Source organism: Oncorhynchus mykiss, chromosome 2, assembly GCF_057628025.1.
Source record: "Oncorhynchus mykiss isolate SJ-2025 chromosome 2, ASM5762802v1, whole genome shotgun sequence".
Classification (NCBI taxonomy): Eukaryota; Metazoa; Chordata; class Actinopteri; order Salmoniformes; family Salmonidae; genus Oncorhynchus; species Oncorhynchus mykiss.
In genome coordinates this window covers 21681200-21702856 of record NC_143023.1, presented here as the reverse complement: position 1 = coordinate 21702856, position 21657 = coordinate 21681200, and the positions used below count along the sequence as shown (strand labels likewise).

At 47.4% G+C, this 21657-nt stretch overlaps 1 protein-coding gene across 7 annotated transcripts in view; it reads left to right on the top strand.

Moving 5' to 3' along the window:
- Positions 1–21657, top strand: part of cadm4 (cell adhesion molecule 4) — a 217318-nt gene that overhangs the window by 161803 nt on the left and 33858 nt on the right. For 3 of the 7 annotated variants that reach the window (XM_036942464.2, XM_036942468.2, XM_090192763.1), the window contains exon 1: positions 6940–8532. The exons of the other annotated variants lie outside the window; for them this stretch is intronic. In XM_036942464.2, coding sequence (XP_036798359.1) covers positions 8451–8532 — 82 coding nt within the window. In that variant the 5' untranslated portion in view covers positions 6940–8450. Of the gene's footprint in view, positions 1–6939; positions 8533–21657 lie in introns of those variants that run through there. 7 annotated transcript variants of the gene reach the window in all.

The following is a 21657-nucleotide window of genomic DNA, read 5'->3' as shown; positions in this document are numbered from 1 at the left end:
TCCCCTCTCACTCTCTCCTCGCTCCATCTCCAATCACCAAGCAACAAACCCCTACACCTCCTTCCTCCTACAGAGTTACTGTATCACACACACACACACGCGCGCACACACACACACACACACACACACACACACACACACACACACACACACACACACACACACACACACACACACACACACTCACACACACCAATCATCTTATGGGAGAACTTCCATTTTTACCAAGAACAGCCTTAAGGACAGAAGAGACATTTTATCGCAGATGAACTGATAGGATCTTGTGCATCAGACACTCAGCCAGAACCAGCCCCAACTGCTGATTCAGAGATATCCCACAACCCCCTACCTCACACACACACACACACACACACACACACACACACACACACACACACACACACACACACCATGCTCCGCCACGGGCGCTGCCTGCCTCAGTACAGGTAGTGTATCCATGGTAGTGAGAGCACTTACTCTTTTAATATCTACGGTATTAAATGCTGGAGGTGACCTCACCGCCATGCTTAAGCAGCCGGGTAACCGTGGAAGGATGTTGGAGTGCTTAATATTTTCATCACACCGCTGATTTAAGCCCCTTAAGTGCTTTGGCAACACTTATTCCATTGTGTTGCCAATGAAGCCCATAACACATTTGATTTGGACGAGGAACTGGGGGAGAGGGATGGGGACAGCATTGGCTTTCCGCACACTGCGACAAAACACACACGTACATACACACTTGCACACGCACTAGTAGACACACACACACAGATGACTGTATCATAATGTGAGAGCATGTCTAATTGAATACATTAGTGTTGTGTGGAATATGAATATGGTTTGTGACAGAGGGAGATTCATCTGAACTGTTCAGGGACTGGAGCAGTGAGGTACTGGTGGGGACAGTAGCCGACTCACATTTAGTTAGTACAACACAGCATAACACTGTGGAATGTTTTCCTCCCCAGTGGTTTTGCAGTGGGGTGTTTTGGACTTGGTTATGGTGAGTAACTGCATGCTCGACCTGGCCTAGGGGTGGTCAGTAGTATCCTAGTGGTTAGAGAGGTGGAGATGTCACCAAGGAAAATGTCACCTTGCAATCCAAGGTACCATATGCTGTTGTGCCCTTAAGCAAGGCATGTCTCACTTCCATGCAGTCAAATGACCTAGTGGCCTCATGGGTGGAATGTTTTTCATATTTTTCCAAATTTCATCATTTAATAAACATTGTTCTTTTTTTGCACCAAAAAAATCAAGGGTTTCTATGTCAAAAGGTTTTGTTATAATTCTGTCTTCTGTGATGTATCTAAGGTGTAATATTGGGATTCAAACTCAAAATGGATTACATTTCAACTCTATATCTGACATGGCACTTCAGTCCATAACCATATATGTGAGATGTATACTTTTGTTTCTGACCCTGACTTAGCCCACTGCAGTAAAAGGTTAACCCCTGAATGTCATGTAGAACGAATATACATTTGTGTTATGACAGATGGAGTAGAAAATGACTAGCCTACTGTGTGCAAACCCTGTGATTTCTTAGAGGCATACATGTACAGTGGGGCAAAAAAGAATTTAGTAAGCCACCAATTGTGAAAGTTCTCCCACTTAAAAAGATGAGAGAGGCCTGTAATTTTCATCATAGGTACACTTCAACTATGACAGACAAAATGAGGACAAAAAATCCAGAAAATCACATTGTAGGATTTTTTATTAATTTATTTGCAAATTATGGTGGAAAATAAGTATTTGGTCAATAACAAAAGTTTATCTCAATACTTTGTTATATACCCTTTGTTGGCAATGACAGAGGTCAAACGTTTTCTGTAAGTCTTCACAAGGTTTTCACACACTGTTGCTGGTATTTTGGCCCATTCCTCCATGCAGATCTCCTCTAGAGCAGTGATGTTTTGGGGCTGTTGCTGGGTAACACAGACTTTCAACTCCCTCCAAAGATTTTCTATGGGGTTGAGATCTGGAGACTGGCTAGGCCACTCCAGGACCTTGAAATGCTTCTTACGAAGCCACTCCTTTGTTGCCCAGGTGGTGTGTTTGGGATCATTTGTCATGCTGAAAGACCCAGCCACGTTTCATCTTCAATGCCCTTGCTGATGGAAGGAGGTTTTCACTCAAAATCTCACGATACATGGCCCCATTCATTCTTTCCTTTACACGGATCAGTCGTCCTGGTCCCTTTGCAGAAAAACAGCCCCAAAGCATGATGTTTCCACCCCCATGCTTCACAGTAGGTATGGTGTTCTTTGGATGCAACTCAGCATTCTTTGTCCTCCAAACACGATGAGTTGAGTTCTATTTTGGTTTCATCTGACCATATGACATTCTCCCAATCTTCTTCTGGATCATCCAAATGCTCTCTAGCAAACTTCAGACGGGCCTGGACATGTACTGGCTTAAGCAGGGGGACACGTCTGGCACTGCAGGATTTGAGTCCATGGCGGCGTAGTGTGTTACTGATGGTAGGCTTTGTTACTTTGTTACTTTGGTCCCAGCTCTCTGCAGGTCATTCACTAGGTCCCCCCGTGTGGTTCTGGGATTTTTGCTCACTGTTCTTGTGATCATTTTGATCTTGCGTGGAGCCCAAGATCGAGGGAGATTATCAGTGGTCTTGTATATCTTCCATTTCCTAATAATTGCTCCCACAGTTGATTTCTTCAAACCAAGCTGCTTACCTATTGCAGATTCAGTCTTCCCAGCCTGGTGCAGGTCTACAATTTTTTTCTGGTGTCCTTTGACAGCTCTTTGGTCTTGGCCATAGTGGAGTTTGGAGTGTGACTGTTTGAGGTGGTGGACAGGTGTCTTTTATACTAAAAAACAAGTTCAAACAGGTGCCATTAGTACAGGTAACGAGTGGAGGACAGAGGAGCCTCTTAAAGAAGAAGTCACAGGTCTGTGAGAGCCAGAAATCTTGCTTGTTTGTAGGTGACCAAATACTTATTTTCCACCATAATTTGCAAATAAATAAATTAAAAATCCTACAATGTGATTTTCTGGATTTTTTTTCTCATTTTGTCTGTCATAGTTGAAGTGTACCTATGATGAATGAATTACAGGCCTCTCTCATCTTTTTAAGTGGGAGAACTTGCACAATTGGTGGCTGACTAAATACTTTTTTGCCCCACTGTATGTCTCATTAATGTGTTAAAGACTGGGAGAAACAGAGTGTATTTACAGTCTCATCAAGCACTTACTGACATCAACAGGAGCCACGGTCACATGCTTGCAATGGCATGAAAACGCGAACATGGTACCAAACACACACACACACACATACACTGTTCTAATAACACGCATACAGACACATACACACTCACTGTTCTGAGAACATTCATACAGACACACACACTGTTCTAATAACACGCATAAAGACAGCCTATAGGGAGGAGGTCAGAGACCTGGCCGGGTGGTGCCAGAATAACAACCTATCCCTCAACGTAACCAAGACTAAGGAGATGATTGTGGACTACAGGAAAAGGAGGACTGAGCACGCCCCCATTCTCATCGTCGGGGCTGTAGTGAAGCAGGTTGAGAGCTTCAAGTTCCTTGGTGTCCACATCACCAAACACATCAAGACAGTCGTGAAGAGGGCACGACAAAGCCTATTCCCCTCAGGAAACTAAAAAGATTTGGCATGGGTCCTGAGATCCTCAAAAGGTTCTACAACTGCAACATTGAGTGCATCCTGACTGGTTGTATCACTACCTGGCAACTGCTCAGCCTCCGACTGCAAGGCACTACAGAGGGTAGTGCGGACGGCCCAGTACATCACTGGGGCTAAGCTGCCTGCCGTCCAGGACCTCTACACCAGGCGGTGTCAGAGGAAAGCCCTAAAAATTGTCAAAGACCCCAGCCACCCCAGTCACAGACTGTTCTCTCTACTACCACATGGCAAGCAGTACCGGAGTGCCAAGTCTAGGACCAAAAGGCTTCTCAACAGCTTTCACCCCCAAGCCATAAGGACTCCTGAACAGGTAATCAAATGGCTACCCGGACTCGCTCCTTTTATAGCCTCGCTACTGTATATAGCCTGTCTTTTTACTGTTGTTTTATTTCTACACCTGTTGTATTCGGCGCGCGTGACAAATTAACTTTGATTTGATTTTATTCTAATAACACACATACAGACACACACACACTGTTCTAATAACACACATACAGACACACACACTGTTCTAATAACACGCATACAGACACACACACACTGTTCTAATAACACACATACAGACACACACACACTGTTCTAATAACACACATACAGACACACACACACTGTTCTAATAACACACATACAGACACACACACACTGTTTTAATAACACACATACAGACACACACACACTGTTCTGAGAACACGCATACACACACACTGTTCTGAGAACACGCATACAGACACACTGTTCTGAGAACACGCATACAGACACACTGTTCTGAGAACACGCATACAGACACACACACTGTTCTGAGAACATGCATACAGACACACTGTTCTGAGCACATGCATACAGACACACTGTTCTGAGAACACGCATACAGACACACACACTGTTCTGAGAACATGCATACAGACACACTGTTCTGAGCACATGCATACAGACACACTGTTCTGAGAACACGCATACAGACACACTGTTCTGTGCACACGCATACAGACACACTGTTCTGAGCACATGCATACAGACACACTGTTCTGAGAACACGCATACAGACACACTGTTCTGAGAACACGCATACAGACACACTGTTCTGAGCACACGCATACAGACACACACACTGTTCTGAGAACATGCATACAGACACACTGTTCTGAGCACATGCATACAGACACACTGTTCTGAGAACACGCATACAGACACACACACTGTTCTGAGAACACGCATACAGACACACTGTTCTGTGCACACGCATACAGACACACTGTTCTGAGCACATGCATACAGACACACTGTTCTGAGAACACGCATACAGACACACTGTTCTGAGAACACGCATACAGACACACTGTTCTGAGAACACGCATACAGACACACTGTTCTGAGAACACGCATACAGACACACTGTTCTGAGCACATGCATACAGACACACTGTTCTGAGCACACGCATACAGACACACACACTGTTCTGAGAACATGCATACAGACACACTGTTCTGAGCACATGCATACAGACACACTGTTCTGAGCACACGCATACAGACACACTGTTCTGAGAACACGCATACAGACACACACACTGTTCTGAGAACATGCATACAGACACACTGTTCTGAGCACATGCATACAGACACACTGTTCTGAGCACATGCATACACACACACTGTTCTGAGAACATGCATTCAGACACACTGTTCTGAGCACACACATACACACACACTGTTCTGAGAACACGCATACAGACACACACACTGTTCTGAGAACACACATACAGACACACACACACACTGTTCTAATAACACACATACAGACACACTGTTCTGAGAACATGCATACAGACACACACACTGTTCTGAGAACACGCATACAGACACACTGTTCTGAGAACATGCATACAGACACACACATTGTTCTGAGAACACGCATACAGACACACACACTGTTCTGAGAACATGCATACAGACACACTGTTCTGAGAACATGCATACACACACACTGTTCTGAGAACATGCATACAGACACACTGTTCTGAGAACATGCATACAGACACACACACTGTTCTGAGAACATGCATACAGACACAGACACTGTTCTGAGAACACGCATACAGACACACTGTTCTGAGAACACGCAGACACACACACTGTTCTGAGAACATGCAGACAGACACACTGTTCTGAGAACACGCATACAGACACACACACTGTTCTGAGAACATGCATACACACACACTGTTCTGAGAACATGCATACAGACACACTGTTCTGAGAACATGCATACAGACACAGACACTGTTCTGAGAACACGCATACAGACACACTGTTCTGAGAACATGCATACACACACACTGTTCTGAGAACATGCATACACACACACTGTTCTGAGAACACGCATACAGACACACACACTGTTCTGAGAACACGCATACAGACACACTGCTCTGAGAACATGCATACAGACACACACACTGTTCTGAGAACACGCATACAGACACACACACTGTTCTGAGAACACGCATACAGACACACACACTGTTCTGAGAACATGCATACAGACACACACACTGTTCTGAGAACATGCATACAGACACACTGTTCTGAGCACACACATACACACACACTGTTCTGAGAACACACATACACACACACACACTGTTCTGAGAACACACATACAGACACACACACACACACACTGTTCTGAGAACACGCATACAGACACACACACTGTTCTGAGAACACGCATACAGTCACACACACTGTTCTGAGAACACGCATACAGACACACACACTGTTCTGAGAACACGCATACACACTGTTCTGAGAACACACATACAGACACACACACACTGTTCTGAGAACACGCATGCAGACACACACACATGCAGCCATTATGGACTGTCTTAATACAACAGCTATAAAACAGGTCATTGGACAAAGAGGACCTCTATGAGGCCTCTGTTTGTCTCTCTTCCTCTCTGTCTCTCTTGTCTCTCTTCCTCTCTGTCTCTGGGTTTCAACTGGGGGATTGTAGGGGAAGAAGGCCTTGCCACTAAACATCCTTAACAGACCCAGCTATATACCCTGTCTGAATGGACTGCTGGGCGGTTACAGACACAGCCACTGTTCGCTGACCTGAAAGACAGTCATTGTCGCATCCACACCCAAACCTTCACAAAATAACTAAAATGCTAAATATGCATCCGCGGACTAACACACACACACTTACACACACTGATAGAGAGTGGAAGCAGGCAGGCTGTGGGAGGAGAGCAGGGGTTATATAAACCAGACACAGACGGACAGATAGACAGCTGACACTACTCTGGGATATACTGAACATATACTGAACATATACTGAACATATACTGAATGACAGAGGGGAAGAGGAGGAGGAAGAGGAAACAACCAGAAACTAAAGCCCTGTCCCACTATATTGACCTGACTGAGGATAGAGAGAGAGAGGGGACGACAAGATAACAAAACAACCACAACGAGAGAGGGGGATGAGACGAGAAGAGAAAACACGGAATCTACTTTGTTTGGATCAGAGGGACAATATCCTTTCCGAGATACAACGACAGAGAGCACAGAGCAATTTCCTTGGTGTCAGGTTCTGGTGTGGTTGCTGTTAGGGACTTTGAGGTTCCATGCTACTTCAGTGCCATTGACAGTGCCAGGGCCCACGGTGCAGTAGTGGTAGCATTGACTGGCTAATTGCAGACAGAAGGCAGAGGACTTTGTAGCAGTCTGGGGATGACACCGCTGTTCTGCTCAATCAGACAGTGTTCAGCGAGGTGTGTGCTGCAGTCCGGTCACCCTCAGTAAGTTATACGCTCTCCGGGCCGGGCCCTCGTCGCTGCTGCATTAGGAGCCGCCAATCAGAACCAACAACCAACTCCACACGGACCGCAGCAGCTGAACTGAGCTCACTGACGGAGCGGGCAGTGAACACGAGACTCAACACAGGGACTGAACATCGTGACTGGAAGCAGGCCAGCCGTGTGCAGCAGAGAGAGACATTGTGATCCTGTATAAACATACACGTTACATCTCTACAGTGGGACGGATAGAGAGAGAGAGAGATGTAGCCTATAGAGTAATGCTATACGTGTGATCCTGTAGGGTGTTTATATCACACAGGGAGACTGTAGTCATTTGTAAAGCAGTTACCATCACAGTTGGAGACGGTGATGTGTGATAGTGAACCGTGAGAGACAATTTAGCTGATGACGTGTTTGTGTTGTCAAAAGTATCATGTGTGGGGATTGAGCCCCGGGTTGAGAGATATGGGTACAGAAACAGTATAATTACGTGTTTCAGATGGTTTACTCCGATGTGTCTGTCTGGCTGATGTAGAGTAAAGATATTGGTTTGTTTGGTGTTGGGATTCTGGTCTGTGGTTTGCCATTTGAGTGGTTCTAGCCTGTTGGTTTGTATCATTGCTTTGTTCCATTGATTTGATGTTTAGTTATGTAGTCCTACACAGCAGAGCAGCTCTGTTGGCAGACAGTCATTTGGCTAGTTGTGTGCTGATAGTTCGTAGCAACGTTGTAAGACATTCTAGATCGACGCTGTGGTGATGTTAGATCGGTGGTGTTTTATCAAAAGACTGCAGCTCTGAAGAATCGTGCGTGTTGTGTACTGGTAAAACCCCGGCTTTGTTGTGTGTCACTGCAGCCCTAGCTGTGCTCTGCTGTGCTCTGCTCTGTTGTTCGGCGCCTGTGTCCTGTGTCACAGAGGAAGCATTGATCAGACAGCTACTGAGGCTCAATACACAATGAGGCCTGGCCCGAGATCTCTCCTTCTCCCAACCCCCCTCTCCCTCTCCCTGCGTGCCCTGCTCCTGCTCTGCCTTGCGTGTAAGTCCCACACACATGCACGTGCACACCACACACTTGCGTAATAGACGTTCAATGTGCATTCACTGACAATCTACGTACTGTACATTCACACATACACATGATGACACACACTAACTTGCATACAGATGGAGGATCTTCATTTCATCACGCTGTTGCAGAACTTTCCTGCAATGCAGGACATTTTAAATGGATAGTGGTTGTATTTCAGCTTTGGAAAGGCTTCTGAAGTTTGTCATTTCTACTTTGAAATTTCAGGCTTGATTTTCCCTCACAAAAAAATGTATCACCCCCTACAAAAATATCCATTCATTTACAATCCACATAATAATTCACATTTCCTGTTGCTGTAGGATTTCCCTGCTGTAGCAAACTGGCTCACATGTAAGACCCTACATCTGTACAAACACTGACTCACCTCACTACATCAAGCTAGATTATCTTTCTCCATCTTTCACCTCTCAGTGGGGTAGTTGATGCCAACATGTGAAAATGGGAAGATCGGGAGACTTAATAAATGTCATGTAAAATGGGGGAAAGCTATAGAGTGAGGGAAATTGAAGACAATTCACGTAGGGATCGAAAGATAGAGTGGACCGAGAGAAAAGCAGAGTGTGAATGAACTCTCAAATCTCTGATTTAGGTGTGAATTTCCAATGAGCATTATGTATGAGCAGAGTGCTATAGAGAGGAGGGTTACACCCGTGGGACTGTAGGACTGGGGAAATGTGGAAATACAAACCAGGATGGAGGAGTACAGCTAAAAGAGGCGAGAGAGAGAGAGATGAGTCTCCCGATCTTCCCATTATCACGTGTTGGCCACAATTATCCCAGAGAGAGAGAGAGATCACAGCCTCTGAGAGCCTTCTGAAGTACACCACAAAATAAACTTTGACCAGAGGAGATAGAGAGACAAACTGGTAGAGGGATGGAGAGAGTGAGAAAAAAGAAGATAAGCAAGAGGGAGGGACAGAAAGATAGTGAGCCCAGGAATCAGGAGAGCAGGAGAGCCAGTGTTTCCTGGGCTCACTGTCTTTCTGGATCACTGTGGGCAGGAGAGCTAGTGTTTCCCCTGTCTTTGATCTATGATTAGGATCTCTGTGGGCAGGAGAGCCAGTGTTTCCCCTGTCTTTGATCTATGATTAGGATCACTGTGGGCAGGAGAGACAGTGTTTCCCCTGTCTTTGATCTATGATTAGGATCACTGTGGGCAGGAGAGCTAGTGTTTCCCCTGTCTTTGATCTATGATTAGGATCACTGTGGGCAGGAGAGCCAGTGTTTCCCCTGTCTTTGATCTATGATTAGGATCACTGTGGGTAGGAGAGCCAGTGTTTCCCCTGTCTTTGATCTATGATTAGGATCACTGTGGGCAGGAGAGCTAGTGTTTCCCCTGTCTTTGATCTATGATTAGGATCACTGTGGGTAGGAGAGCCAGTGTTTCCCCTGTCTTTGATCTATGATTAGGATCACTGTGGGCAGGAGAGCCAGTGTTTCCCCTGTCTTTGATCTATGATTAGGATCACTGTGGGTAGGAGAGCTAGTGTTTCCCCTGTCTTTGATCTATGATTAGGATCACTGGTAGCACCACTGATACCATGAATACATCCTGTCATCATTCTATTTGGGCTCAAGCAGCATATTAATATGCAGAGATGTTCTGTAAATAACCATGGCTGCAACGCGTCCACTTCCTCCAAGCCAATCAAAATCTGGATTGCCGAATTTGCATATTGGATCTACACAGGGACATTTTGTGGCATGGGATGGCGGGAGGGAGGGAATAGATGACAGTAGAAGAGTGAGAGAATGAGGAAGAGGGATGGAAAGAGAGAATTCGTTTTTAGCCTTGGCAAGGAGGCTGGGTTATATAATTCCTGCCAATGAAGCAGTTTTGGGTGAGCAGTGAGCAGGAGGAGGGAGACTGGCCAGGTAGAGGGATTGATGCGGGGGGGGGGGGGGGGGGGGTTTAAGACTCTCCTCTTGGCCGCTGTGAATCTCCAGCGTGGTATCAACGTGTAACGTGTACATTTTCCTTAAGCTGCCCTTGTTTTGTGTGGCAGTCGTCACCAGAGCACTGTTGGGCTGTGACGGCTCGTCATAAACACCATGGCTAACCAGCTTTAGCTGTTTAAAGGGACTGCATACACACTGGTGGAAAACAGAGAGAGGTAAAGAGAGAAGGGATTGGAAGGGAGGGAGATGAGATGGGCGGAGTGGTAGAGAGAGATGAGATGAGCGGTAGAGGGAGATGAGATGAGCGGAGTGGTAGAGAGAGATGAGATGAGGGGAGTGGTAGAGAGAGAGATGAGATGAGCGGAGTGGTAGAGAGAGAGAGATGAGGGGAGTGGTAGAGAGAGATGAGATGAGGGGAGTGGTAGAGAAAGATGAGATGAGCGGAGTGGTAGAGAGAGATGAGATGAGGGGAGTGGTAGAGAGAGAGATGAGATGAGCGGAGTGGTAGAGAGAGAGATGAGATGAGCGGAGTGGTAGAGAGAGATGAGATGAGCGGAGTGGTAGAGAGAGATGAGATGAGGGGAGTGGTAGAGAGAGAGATGAGATGAGCGGAGTGGTAGAGAGATGAGATGAGATGAGGGGAGTGGTAGAGAGAGAGATGAGATGAGGGGAGTGGTAGAGAGAGAGATGAGATGAGCGGAGTGGTAGAAAGAGATGAGATGAGGGGAGTGGTAGAGAGAGATGAGATGAGCGGAGTGGTAGAGAGAGATGAGATGAGGGGAGTGGTAGAGAGAGATGAGGTGAGGGGAGTGGTAGAGAGAGATGAGATGAGGGGAGTGGTAGAGAGAGAGATGAGATGAGCGGAGTGGTAGAGAGAGATGAGATGAGATGAGGGGAGTGGTAGAGAGAGAGATGAGATGAGATGAGGGGAGTGGTAGAGAGAGAGATGAGATGAGGGGAGTGGTAGAGAGAGAGATGAGATGAGCGGAGTGGTAGAGAGAGAGATGAGATGAGGGGGAGTGGTAGAGAGAGAGATGAGATGAGGGGAGTGGTAGAGAGAGAGATGAGATGAGCGGAGTGGTAGAAAGAGATGAGATGAGGGGAGTGGTAGAGAGAGATGAGATGAGCGGAGTGGTAGAGAGAGATGAGATGAGGGGAGTGGTAGAGAGAGATGAGATGAGGGGAGTGGTAGAGAGAGAGATGAGATGAGCGGAGTGGTAGAGAGAGATGAGATGAGGGGAGTGGTAGAGAGAGAGATGAGATGAGATGAGGGGAGTGGTAGAGAGAGAGATGAGATGAGGGGAGTGGTAGAGAGAGAGATGAGATGAGCGGAGTGGTAGAGAGAGATGAGATGAGGGGAGTGGTAGAGAGAGAGATGAGATGAGCGGAGTGGTAGAGAGAGATGAGATGAGCGGAGTGGTAGAGAGAGATGAGATGAGGGGAGTGGTAGAGAGAGAGATGAGATGAGCGGAGTGGTAGAGAGATGAGATGAGATGAGGGGAGTGGTAGAGAGAGAGATGAGATGAGGGGAGTGGTAGAGAGAGAGATGAGATGAGCGGAGTGGTAGAAAGAGATGAGATGAGGGGAGTGGTAGAGAGAGAGATGAGATGAGCGGAGTGGTAGAGAGAGATGAGATGAGGGGAGTGGTAGAGAGAGATGAGGTGAGGGGAGTGGTAGAGAGAGATGAGATGAGGGGAGTGGTAGAGAGAGAGATGAGATGAGCGGAGTGGTAGAGAGAGATGAGATGAGGGGAGTGGTAGAGAGAGAGATGAGATGAGATGAGGGGAGTGGTAGAGAGAGAGATGAGATGAGCGGAGTGGTAGAGAGAGAGAGATGAGGGGAGTGGTAGAGAGAGATGAGATGAGGGGAGTGGTAGAGAAAGATGAGATGAGCGGAGTGGTAGAGAGAGATGAGATGAGGGGAGTGGTAGAGAGAGAGATGAGATGAGCGGAGTGGTAGAGAGAGAGATGAGATGAGCGGAGTGGTAGAGAGAGATGAGATGAGCGGAGTGGTAGAGAGAGATGAGATGAGGGGAGTGGTAGAGAGAGAGATGAGATGAGCGGAGTGGTAGAGAGATGAGATGAGATGAGGGGAGTGGTAGAGAGAGAGATGAGATGAGGGGAGTGGTAGAGAGAGAGATGAGATGAGCGGAGTGGTAGAAAGAGATGAGATGAGGGGAGTGGTAGAGAGAGATGAGATGAGCGGAGTGGTAGAGAGAGATGAGATGAGGGGAGTGGTAGAGAGAGATGAGGTGAGGGGAGTGGTAGAGAGAGATGAGATGAGGGGAGTGGTAGAGAGAGAGATGAGATGAGCGGAGTGGTAGAGAGAGATGAGATGAGATGAGGGGAGTGGTAGAGAGAGAGATGAGATGAGATGAGGGGAGTGGTAGAGAGAGAGATGAGATGAGGGGAGTGGTAGAGAGAGAGATGAGATGAGCGGAGTGGTAGAGAGAGAGATGAGATGAGGGGGAGTGGTAGAGAGAGAGATGAGATGAGGGGAGTGGTAGAGAGAGAGATGAGATGAGCGGAGTGGTAGAAAGAGATGAGATGAGGGGAGTGGTAGAGAGAGATGAGATGAGCGGAGTGGTAGAGAGAGATGAGATGAGGGGAGTGGTAGAGAGAGATGAGATGAGGGGAGTGGTAGAGAGAGAGATGAGATGAGCGGAGTGGTAGAGAGAGATGAGATGAGGGGAGTGGTAGAGAGAGAGATGAGATGAGATGAGGGGAGTGGTAGAGAGAGAGATGAGATGAGGGGAGTGGTAGAGAGAGAGATGAGATGAGCGGAGTGGTAGAGAGAGATGAGATGAGGGGAGTGGTAGAGAGAGAGATGAGATGAGCGGAGTGGTAGAGAGAGATGAGATGAGCGGAGTGGTAGAGAGAGATGAGATGAGGGGAGTGGTAGAGAGAGAGATGAGATGAGCGGAGTGGTAGAGAGATGAGATGAGATGAGGGGAGTGGTAGAGAGAGAGATGAGATGAGGGGAGTGGTAGAGAGAGAGATGAGATGAGCGGAGTGGTAGAAAGAGATGAGATGAGGGGAGTGGTAGAGAGAGAGATGAGATGAGCGGAGTGGTAGAGAGAGATGAGATGAGGGGAGTGGTAGAGAGAGATGAGGTGAGGGGAGTGGTAGAGAGAGATGAGATGAGGGGAGTGGTAGAGAGAGAGATGAGATGAGCGGAGTGGTAGAGAGAGATGAGATGAGGGGAGTGGTAGAGAGAGAGATGAGATGAGATGAGGGGAGTGGTAGAGAGAGAGATGAGATGAGGGGAGTGGTAGAGAGAGAGATGAGATGAGCGGAGTGGTAGAGAGAGAGATGAGATGAGGGGAGTGGTAGAGAGAGATAAGATGAGCGGAGTGGTAGAGAGAGATGAGATGAGGGGAGTGGTAGAGAGAGAGATGAGATGAGCGGAGTGGTAGAGAGATGAGATGAGATGAGGGGAGTGGTAGAGAGAGAGATGAGATGAGGGGAGTGGTAGAGAGAGAGATGAGATGAGCGGAGTGGTAGAAAGAGATGAGATGAGGGGAGTGGTAGAGAGAGAGATGAGATGAGCGGAGTGGTAGAGAGAGATGAGATGAGGGGAGTGGTAGAGAGAGAGATGAGATGAGCGGAGTGGTAGAGAGAGATGAGATGAGGGGAGTGGTAGAGAGAGAGATGAGATGAGGGGAGTGGTAGAGAGAGAGATGAGATGAGCGGAGTGGTAGAGAGAGAGATGAGATGAGGGGAGTGGTAGAGAGAGAGATGAGATGAGCGGAGTGGTAGAGAGAGATGAGATGAGGGGAGTGGTAGAGAGAGATGAGATGAGCGGAGTGGTAGAGAGAGAGATGAGATGAGGGGAGTGGTAGAGAGAGAGATGAGATGAGGGGGAGTGGTAGAGAGAGAGATGAGATGAGGGGAGTGGTAGAGAGAGAGATTAGTTGAGGGGAGTGGTAGAGAGAGAGATGAGATGAGGGGAGTGGTAGAGAGAGAGATGAGATGAGCGGAGTGGTAGAGAGAGATGAGATGAGCGGAGTGGTAGAGAGAGATGAGGGGAGTGGTAGAGAGAGATGAGATGAGGGGAGTGGTAGAGAGAGAGATGAGATGAGGGGAGTGGTAGAGAGAGAGATGAGATGAGGGGAGTGGTAGAGAGAGAGATGAGATGAGGGGAGTGGTAGAGAGAGAGATGAGATGATGGGAGTGGTAGAGAGAGATGAGATGAGGGGATTGGTAGAGAGAGATGAGATGAGGGGAGTGGTAGAGAGAGAGATGAGATGAGGGGAGTGGTAGAGAGAGAGATGAGATGAGGGGAGTGGTAGAGAGAGATGAGATGAGGGGAGTGGTAGAGAGAGAGATGAGATGAGGGGAGTGGTAGAGAGAGATGAGTTGAGGGGAGTGGTAGAGAGAGAGATGAGATGAGGGGAGTGGTAGAGAGAGATGAGATGAGGGGAGTGGTAGAGAGAGATGAGATGAGCGGAGTGGTAGAGAGAGATGAGGGGAGTGGTAGAGAGAGAGATGAGATGAGATGAGGGGAGTGGTAGAGAGAGAGATGAGATGAGGGGAGTGGTAGAGAGAGAGATGAGATGAGGGGAGTGGTAGAGAGAGAGATGAGATGAGCGGAGTGGTAGAAAGAGATGAGATGAGGGGAGTGGTAGAGAGAGAGATGAGATGAGCGGAGTGGTAGAGAGAGATGAGATGAGGGGAGTGGTAGAGAGAGATGAGGGGAGTGGTAGAGAGAGATGAGATGAGGGGAGTGGTAGAGAGAGAGATGAGATGAGCGGAGTGGTAGAGAGAGATGAGGGGAGTGGTAGAGAGAGAGATGAGATGAGATGAGGGGAGTGGTAGAGAGAGAGATGAGATGAGGGGAGTGGTAGAGAGAGAGATGAGATGAGGGGAGTGGTAGAGAGAGAGATGAGATGAGCGGAGTGGTAGAAAGAGATGAGATGAGGGGAGTGGTAGAGAGAGAGATGAGATGAGCGGAGTGGTAGAGAGAGATGAGATGAGGGGAGTGGTAGAGAGAGATGAGGGGAGTGGTAGAGAGAGATGAGATGAGGGGAGTGGTAGAGAGAGAGATGAGATGAGCGGAGTGGTAGAGAGAGATGAGATGAGGGGAGTGGTAGAGAGAGAGATGAGATGAGATGAGGGGAGTGGTAGAGAGAGATGAGACCAGGGGAGTGGTAGAGAGAGAGATGAGATGAGCGGAGTGGTAGAGAGAGAGATGAGATGAGGGGAGTGGTAGAGAGAGAGATGAGATGAGCGGAGTGGTAGAGAGAGATGAGATGAGGGGAGTGGTAGAGAGAGAGATTAGATGAGCGGAGTGGTAGAGAGAGAGATGAGATGAGGGGAGTGGTAGAGAGAGAGAGATGAGATGAGGGGAGTGGTAGAGAGAGATGAGATGAGCGGAGTGGTAGAGAGAGAGATGAGATGAGGGGGAGTGATAGAGAGAGAGATGAGGGGAGTGGTAGAGAGAGAGATGAGTTGAGGGGAGTGGTAGAGAGAGAGATGAGATGAGGGGAGTGGTAGAGAGAGATGAGATGAGGGGAGTGGTAGAGAGAGAGATGAGATGAGCGGAGTGGTAGAGAGAGAGATGAGATGAGCGGTGGTAGAGAGAGCGATGAGATGAGGGGAGTGGTAGAGAGAGAGATGAGATGAGCGGAGTGGTAGAGAGAGATGAGATGAGGGGAGTGGTAGAGAGAGATGAGATGAGCGGAGTGGTAGAGAGAGAGATGAGATGAGGGGAGTGGTAGAGAGAGAGATGAGATGAGGGGGAGTGGTAGAGAGAGAGATGAGATGAGGGGAGTGGTAGAGAGAGAGATTAGTTGAGGGGAGTGGTAGAGAGAGAGATGAGATGAGGGGAGTGGTAGAGAGAGAGATGAGATGAGCGGAGTGGTAGAGAGAGATGAGATGAGCGGAGTGGTAGAGAGAGATGAGGGGAGTGGTAGAGAGAGATGAGATGAGGGGAGTGGTAGAGAGAGAGATGAGATGAGGGGAGTGGTAGAGAGAGAGATGAGATGAGGGGAGTGGTAGAGAGAGAGATGAGATGAGGGGAGTGGTAGAGAGAGAGATGAGATGAGGGGAGTGGTAGAGAGAGATGAGATGAGGGGATTGGTAGAGAGAGATGAGATGAGGGGAGTGGTAGAGAGAGAGATGAGATGAGAGGAGTGGTAGAGAGAGAGATGAGATGAGGGGAGTGGTAGAGAGAGATGAGATGAGGGGAGTGGTAGAGAGAGAGATGAGATGAGGGGAGTGGTAGAGAGAGATGAGTTGAGGGGAGTGGTAGAGAGAGAGATGAGATGAGGGGAGTGGTAGAGAGAGATGAGATGAGGGGAGTGGTAGAGAGAGATGAGATGAGCGGAGTGGTAGAGAGAGATGAGGGGAGTGGTAGAGAGAGAGATGAGATGAGATGAGGGGAGTGGTAGAGAGAGAGATGAGATGAGGGGAGTGGTAGAGAGAGAGATGAGATGAGGGGAGTGGTAGAGAGAGAGATGAGATGAGCGGAGTGGTAGAAAGAGATGAGATGAGGGGAGTGGTAGAGAGAGAGATGAGATGAGCGGAGTGGTAGAGAGAGATGAGATGAGGGGAGTGGTAGAGAGAGATGAGGGGAGTGGTAGAGAGAGATGAGATGAGGGGAGTGGTAGAGAGAGAGATGAGATGAGCGGAGTGGTAGAGAGAGATGAGGGGAGTGGTAGAGAGAGAGATGAGATGAGGGGAGTGGTAGAGAGAGAGATGAGATGAGGGGAGTGGTAGAGAGAGAGATGAGATGAGGGGAGTGGTAGAGAGAGAGATGAGATGAGCGGAGTGGTAGAAAGAGATGAGATGAGGGGAGTGGTAGAGAGAGAGATGAGATGAGCGGAGTGGTAGAGAGAGATGAGATGAGGGGAGTGGTAGAGAGAGATGAGCGGAGTGGTAGAGAGAGATGAGATGAGGGGAGTGGTAGAGAGAGAGATGAGATGAGCGGAGTGGTAGAGAGAGATGAGATGAGGGGAGTGGTAGAGAGAGAGATGAGATGAGATGAGGGGAGTGGTAGAGAGAGATGAGACCAGGGGAGTGGTAGAGAGAGAGATGAGATGAGCGGAGTGGTAGAGAGAGAGATGAGATGAGGGGAGTGGTAGAGAGAGAGATGAGATGAGCGGAGTGGTAGAGAGAGATGAGATGAGGGGAGTGGTAGAGAGAGAGATTAGATGAGCGGAGTGGTAGAGAGAGAGATGAGATGAGGGGAGTGGTAGAGAGAGAGAGATGAGATGAGGGGAGTGGTAGAGAGAGATGAGATGAGCGGAGTGGTAGAGAGAGAGATGAGATGAGGGGGAGTGATAGAGAGAGAGATGAGGGGAGTGGTAGAGAGAGAGATGAGTTGAGGGGAGTGGTAGAGAGAGAGATGAGATGAGGGGAGTGGTAGAGAGAGATGAGATGAGTGGAGTGGTAGAGAGAGAGATGAGATGAGCGGAGTGGTAGAGAGAGAGATGAGATGAGCGGTGGTAGAGAGAGAGATGAGATGAGGGGAGTGGTAGAGAGAGAGATGAGTTGAGGGGAGTGGTAGAGAGAGATAAGATGAGGGGAGTGGTAGAGAGAGAGATGAGATGAGCAGAGTGGTAGAGAGAGAGGGAATGGGGTCATGGAAATATGTTGAAGGTCATAAAGAACATGAAGGTCAAAACATAGCTGTGAGAAGGATGGGAAGGATGAACAGGGATGTGAGATGAGGTAGAGAAGAGAGGAGCAGTGGGAAGGATGAACAGGGATGTGAGATGAGGTAGAGAAGAGAGGAGCAGTGAGAAGGATGGGAAGGATGAACAGGGATGTGAGATGAGGTAGAGAAGAGAGGAGCAGTGAGAAGGATGGGAAGGATGAACAGGGATGTGAGATGAGGTAGAGAAGAGAGGAGCAGTGAGAAGAGAGGAGTGTAATGAGGTAGAGTAGATGTGTGAGAAAGAGAGAGAGAGAGAAATACACAAAGGGGGGTACATAATTCTGCTGTTAACTCAGAGGGGTGTTGTGAGGGAGAGAGTGAGAGAGAGAGATAGTGAGTGAGAGAGGATTAGAGGAAAAGAGAAGGCCTGAGATGAGAGAAGAAAATCAGACATTTCTTCCAACATTCTTCCAATTTCATCTGTTTGTCCTCATGTCCTCTCTCTCAATCCCTCTCCCTCTCTCTCCCTTTCTCCCTGTCCTGGACAAAACAGGATGATTATACTGCAGACTTGAGCTGCAGAACAAATCACATTTAGTGATGGAGAGTGTGGAGATAGAACCATGCGGGAATGAGAGATACCCCCTGAGTCAGAGAGAGAGAGGCAGACAGACAGAGAGCAGGAGTCTTGCAGAATGGAAGGAAAGTATCACTAGTTTAGAGGCTAGATGAAGGAAGAGAGACATGGATAGAGGGTGAATATTATGCACAGAGAAGAAGAGGGGAGGAATGAGAGATGAAGGTATAGAAGGGGCATGGGGGAGTAGTACAGGGAGAAGGTGAGGGAAAGAGGGAGGTAATGAATACAGGAGAATAGAATACAGCAGGGGGAAATGATGAGCTCTAAGGACCAACAGGAAGAGAGGGAGAGAGAGAAGAGGAGAACAGAATGAGACCAATAAGCGACCAGAGATTTTTTTATTGTTTATTTTACTTTTGTTTATTATCTAGTTCACTTGCTTTGGCAATGTAAACATATGTTTCTCATGCCGATATAGCCCCTTAAATTGAAGAGAGAGAGAGAGAGAGAGAGAGAGAGAGAGAGAGAGAGAGGGGGGGAAGAAAAGAGGGTTAGGGAGAGCGAACAGAGCTAGGTAATGAAAAAGAGAAGAAGCTAGATTGTAAAGGATTATGTATTATTTATAGTTGAGCCTTTTTTTGTGGATTTGATTGGCAGTGTTAGAATCCTGGGAGAGATGAGGGATAATTTTAGACCAGAAAGAGAGAGAGAAGAGGGAGGAGAAGAGGGAAAATAATCTTATTCTGTCAGCTTTTTCACTGATGCAGAGGCAGCACACCCAGCAAAACTCACTGGTTTACCTGAAGCAAACGCTCTCTGACAAGCTTAAACACAGAAAAATGAATTTCCGTATGCAGCTAATCATAGCTAACCACACACACACAGACACAGTATAGGGATTTGAATGTGTTGTCAACCCATTTAACTGGTAAAAAATTCACTTTCGTTGGGAAAAACAGCTGTTTTCTTGACTTGTTGTGTAGCCTATCTAGACTCAACCTCATGTGAAGTCCCTCTGGCTGCCTGCTAGCCTATCTCTCCTGTCTTGTTATTGACCTGGAGGGTGTGTGTGTGTGTGTGTGTGTGTGTGTGTGTGTGTGTGTGTGTGTGTGTGTGTGTGTGTGTGTGTGTGTGTGTGTGTGTGTGTGTGTGTGTGTGTGTGTGTGTGTGTGTGTGTGTGTGTGTGTGTGTGTGTGTGTGTGTGTGTGTGTGTGTGTGTGTGTGTGTCTTGAAGTCTCCATGGCGATAACTCAGTCCACTAATCCTACAGTAAGCTACACGCTGAGCCATTCTAGGATTCATACACCTATGCTGTGCTCCCAACTACCACCCTCCTCTAACCCTCCTTTTAACTCAGCTTCACCTTGGGAACCATTTAGGACGCCCCGGATACGACCTTGTTTATTTATACCTATATGTGTTTTTCTTTTCTTTGTTTGTTTATGCATTTTTTAATTATTGGTTGCCTGAGTGCTGTGTAGCTGGCATAAATAAATGCACCTTTTCAGAGCCTTGGAGAGAGTGGAGGGGAGCTCTGATCAGGGCCTTTCACTGCGATGAAACACTGCCCCCACTTGGCCAAAAGGGGAACTGACAATAGTATCTTGTTTTATTTATCTGTTTTTCATACTGTCAGTACACCGCTTCAGTATCGATCGCCTTACATTCTCTCTCAATCTAATTCCATGCATGTGGAGTATTTTATTATGACTCTGATTTTAATGGGGTCAGGATTAATACTTCTGCCACGGTGTGTGTCTTTTCTCTTCTGTAGTCATACTACTGTATAGAAGTCTAGCCCTGCCTATTGGTATTCACAAGCCCCTGGCCTACAGAGGAGGGACTATAAAAACTGCAGTTAAAGTGGCAAGGCCGCCATGGGGCCATGCTGAGGGGACCTGCGTCATCCCATATCTCTCCCAGCTGTGGTGTTATTATACCGGACCCCCGCTCTGCTCCTCCATGCATTTCCTGGTTTGACTGTTCTGTCTCCCGCCACCCTCGTCTGGTCCCGTTGGCTTGGCAGCCAGGTGCGTGGTGGTGGATGTGTCATGCACAGCGCAGGCCTGCCTGCCTGGTCTGTCTGTCTCTACATCAGCAGCATAGGCGGGTAGCTAGGCCTCATCTCCATTGAAGAGGTGACAGCTGGCGAAGGAAGTGGAAGTAACGAACTCTAATTAGTCCTATTTTCTAGCCTCGGCCTCAAACATCCCACCACTCTTTTCTGCCCGGATTTGTATGTGCTGTTCTATGGGTTTTGATATGAATAACTCACAATGACTTCCCGGGCTGGGCCTCTGCTTGTGATATGGTGCTGCTATTACAATTAGTGCCATTAAAACAATGGTGGCCAAGTTGCCGGTTGCCAGGGTGATGAGTAATAACAGTCATTAAGTAGCCTAAATAATTGGGATGTAGGTGGTGAACGCTGATGGCCGTGATATGAATCACAATATTGATGTAGAGAATGGTGAATAATAATGACACCAATTAGTAATAATTGGCCAGGAGTTTTTGGTGTGTCCTCTTTATTTCTCTCTCTCTCTCTGTATCTCTCCCTCTCTCTCTCTCTGTGTCTCTCTCTCTCTCTCTCTCTCTCTCTCTCTCTCTCTCTCTCTCTCTCTCTCTCTCTCTCTCTCTCTCTCTCTCTCTCTCTCTCTCTCTCTCTCTCTCTCTCTCTCTCGCTTGGGAAACATGTGTTAACATTGCCAAAGCAAGTGAGGTAGATAATATACAAAAGTGAAATAAACAATCAAAATTAACAGTAAACATTACACATACAGATATGTCAAAACAATAAAGACATTACAAATGTCATATTATACATGTATGTATATATAGTGTTGTAACACTGTACAAATAGTTAAAGAACACAAGGGAAAATAAATAAGCATAAATATGGTTGTATTTACAATGGTGTTTGTTCTTCACTGGTTGCCCTTTTCTTGTGACAACAGGTCACAGGTGCTGCTGTGATGGCACACTGTGGTATT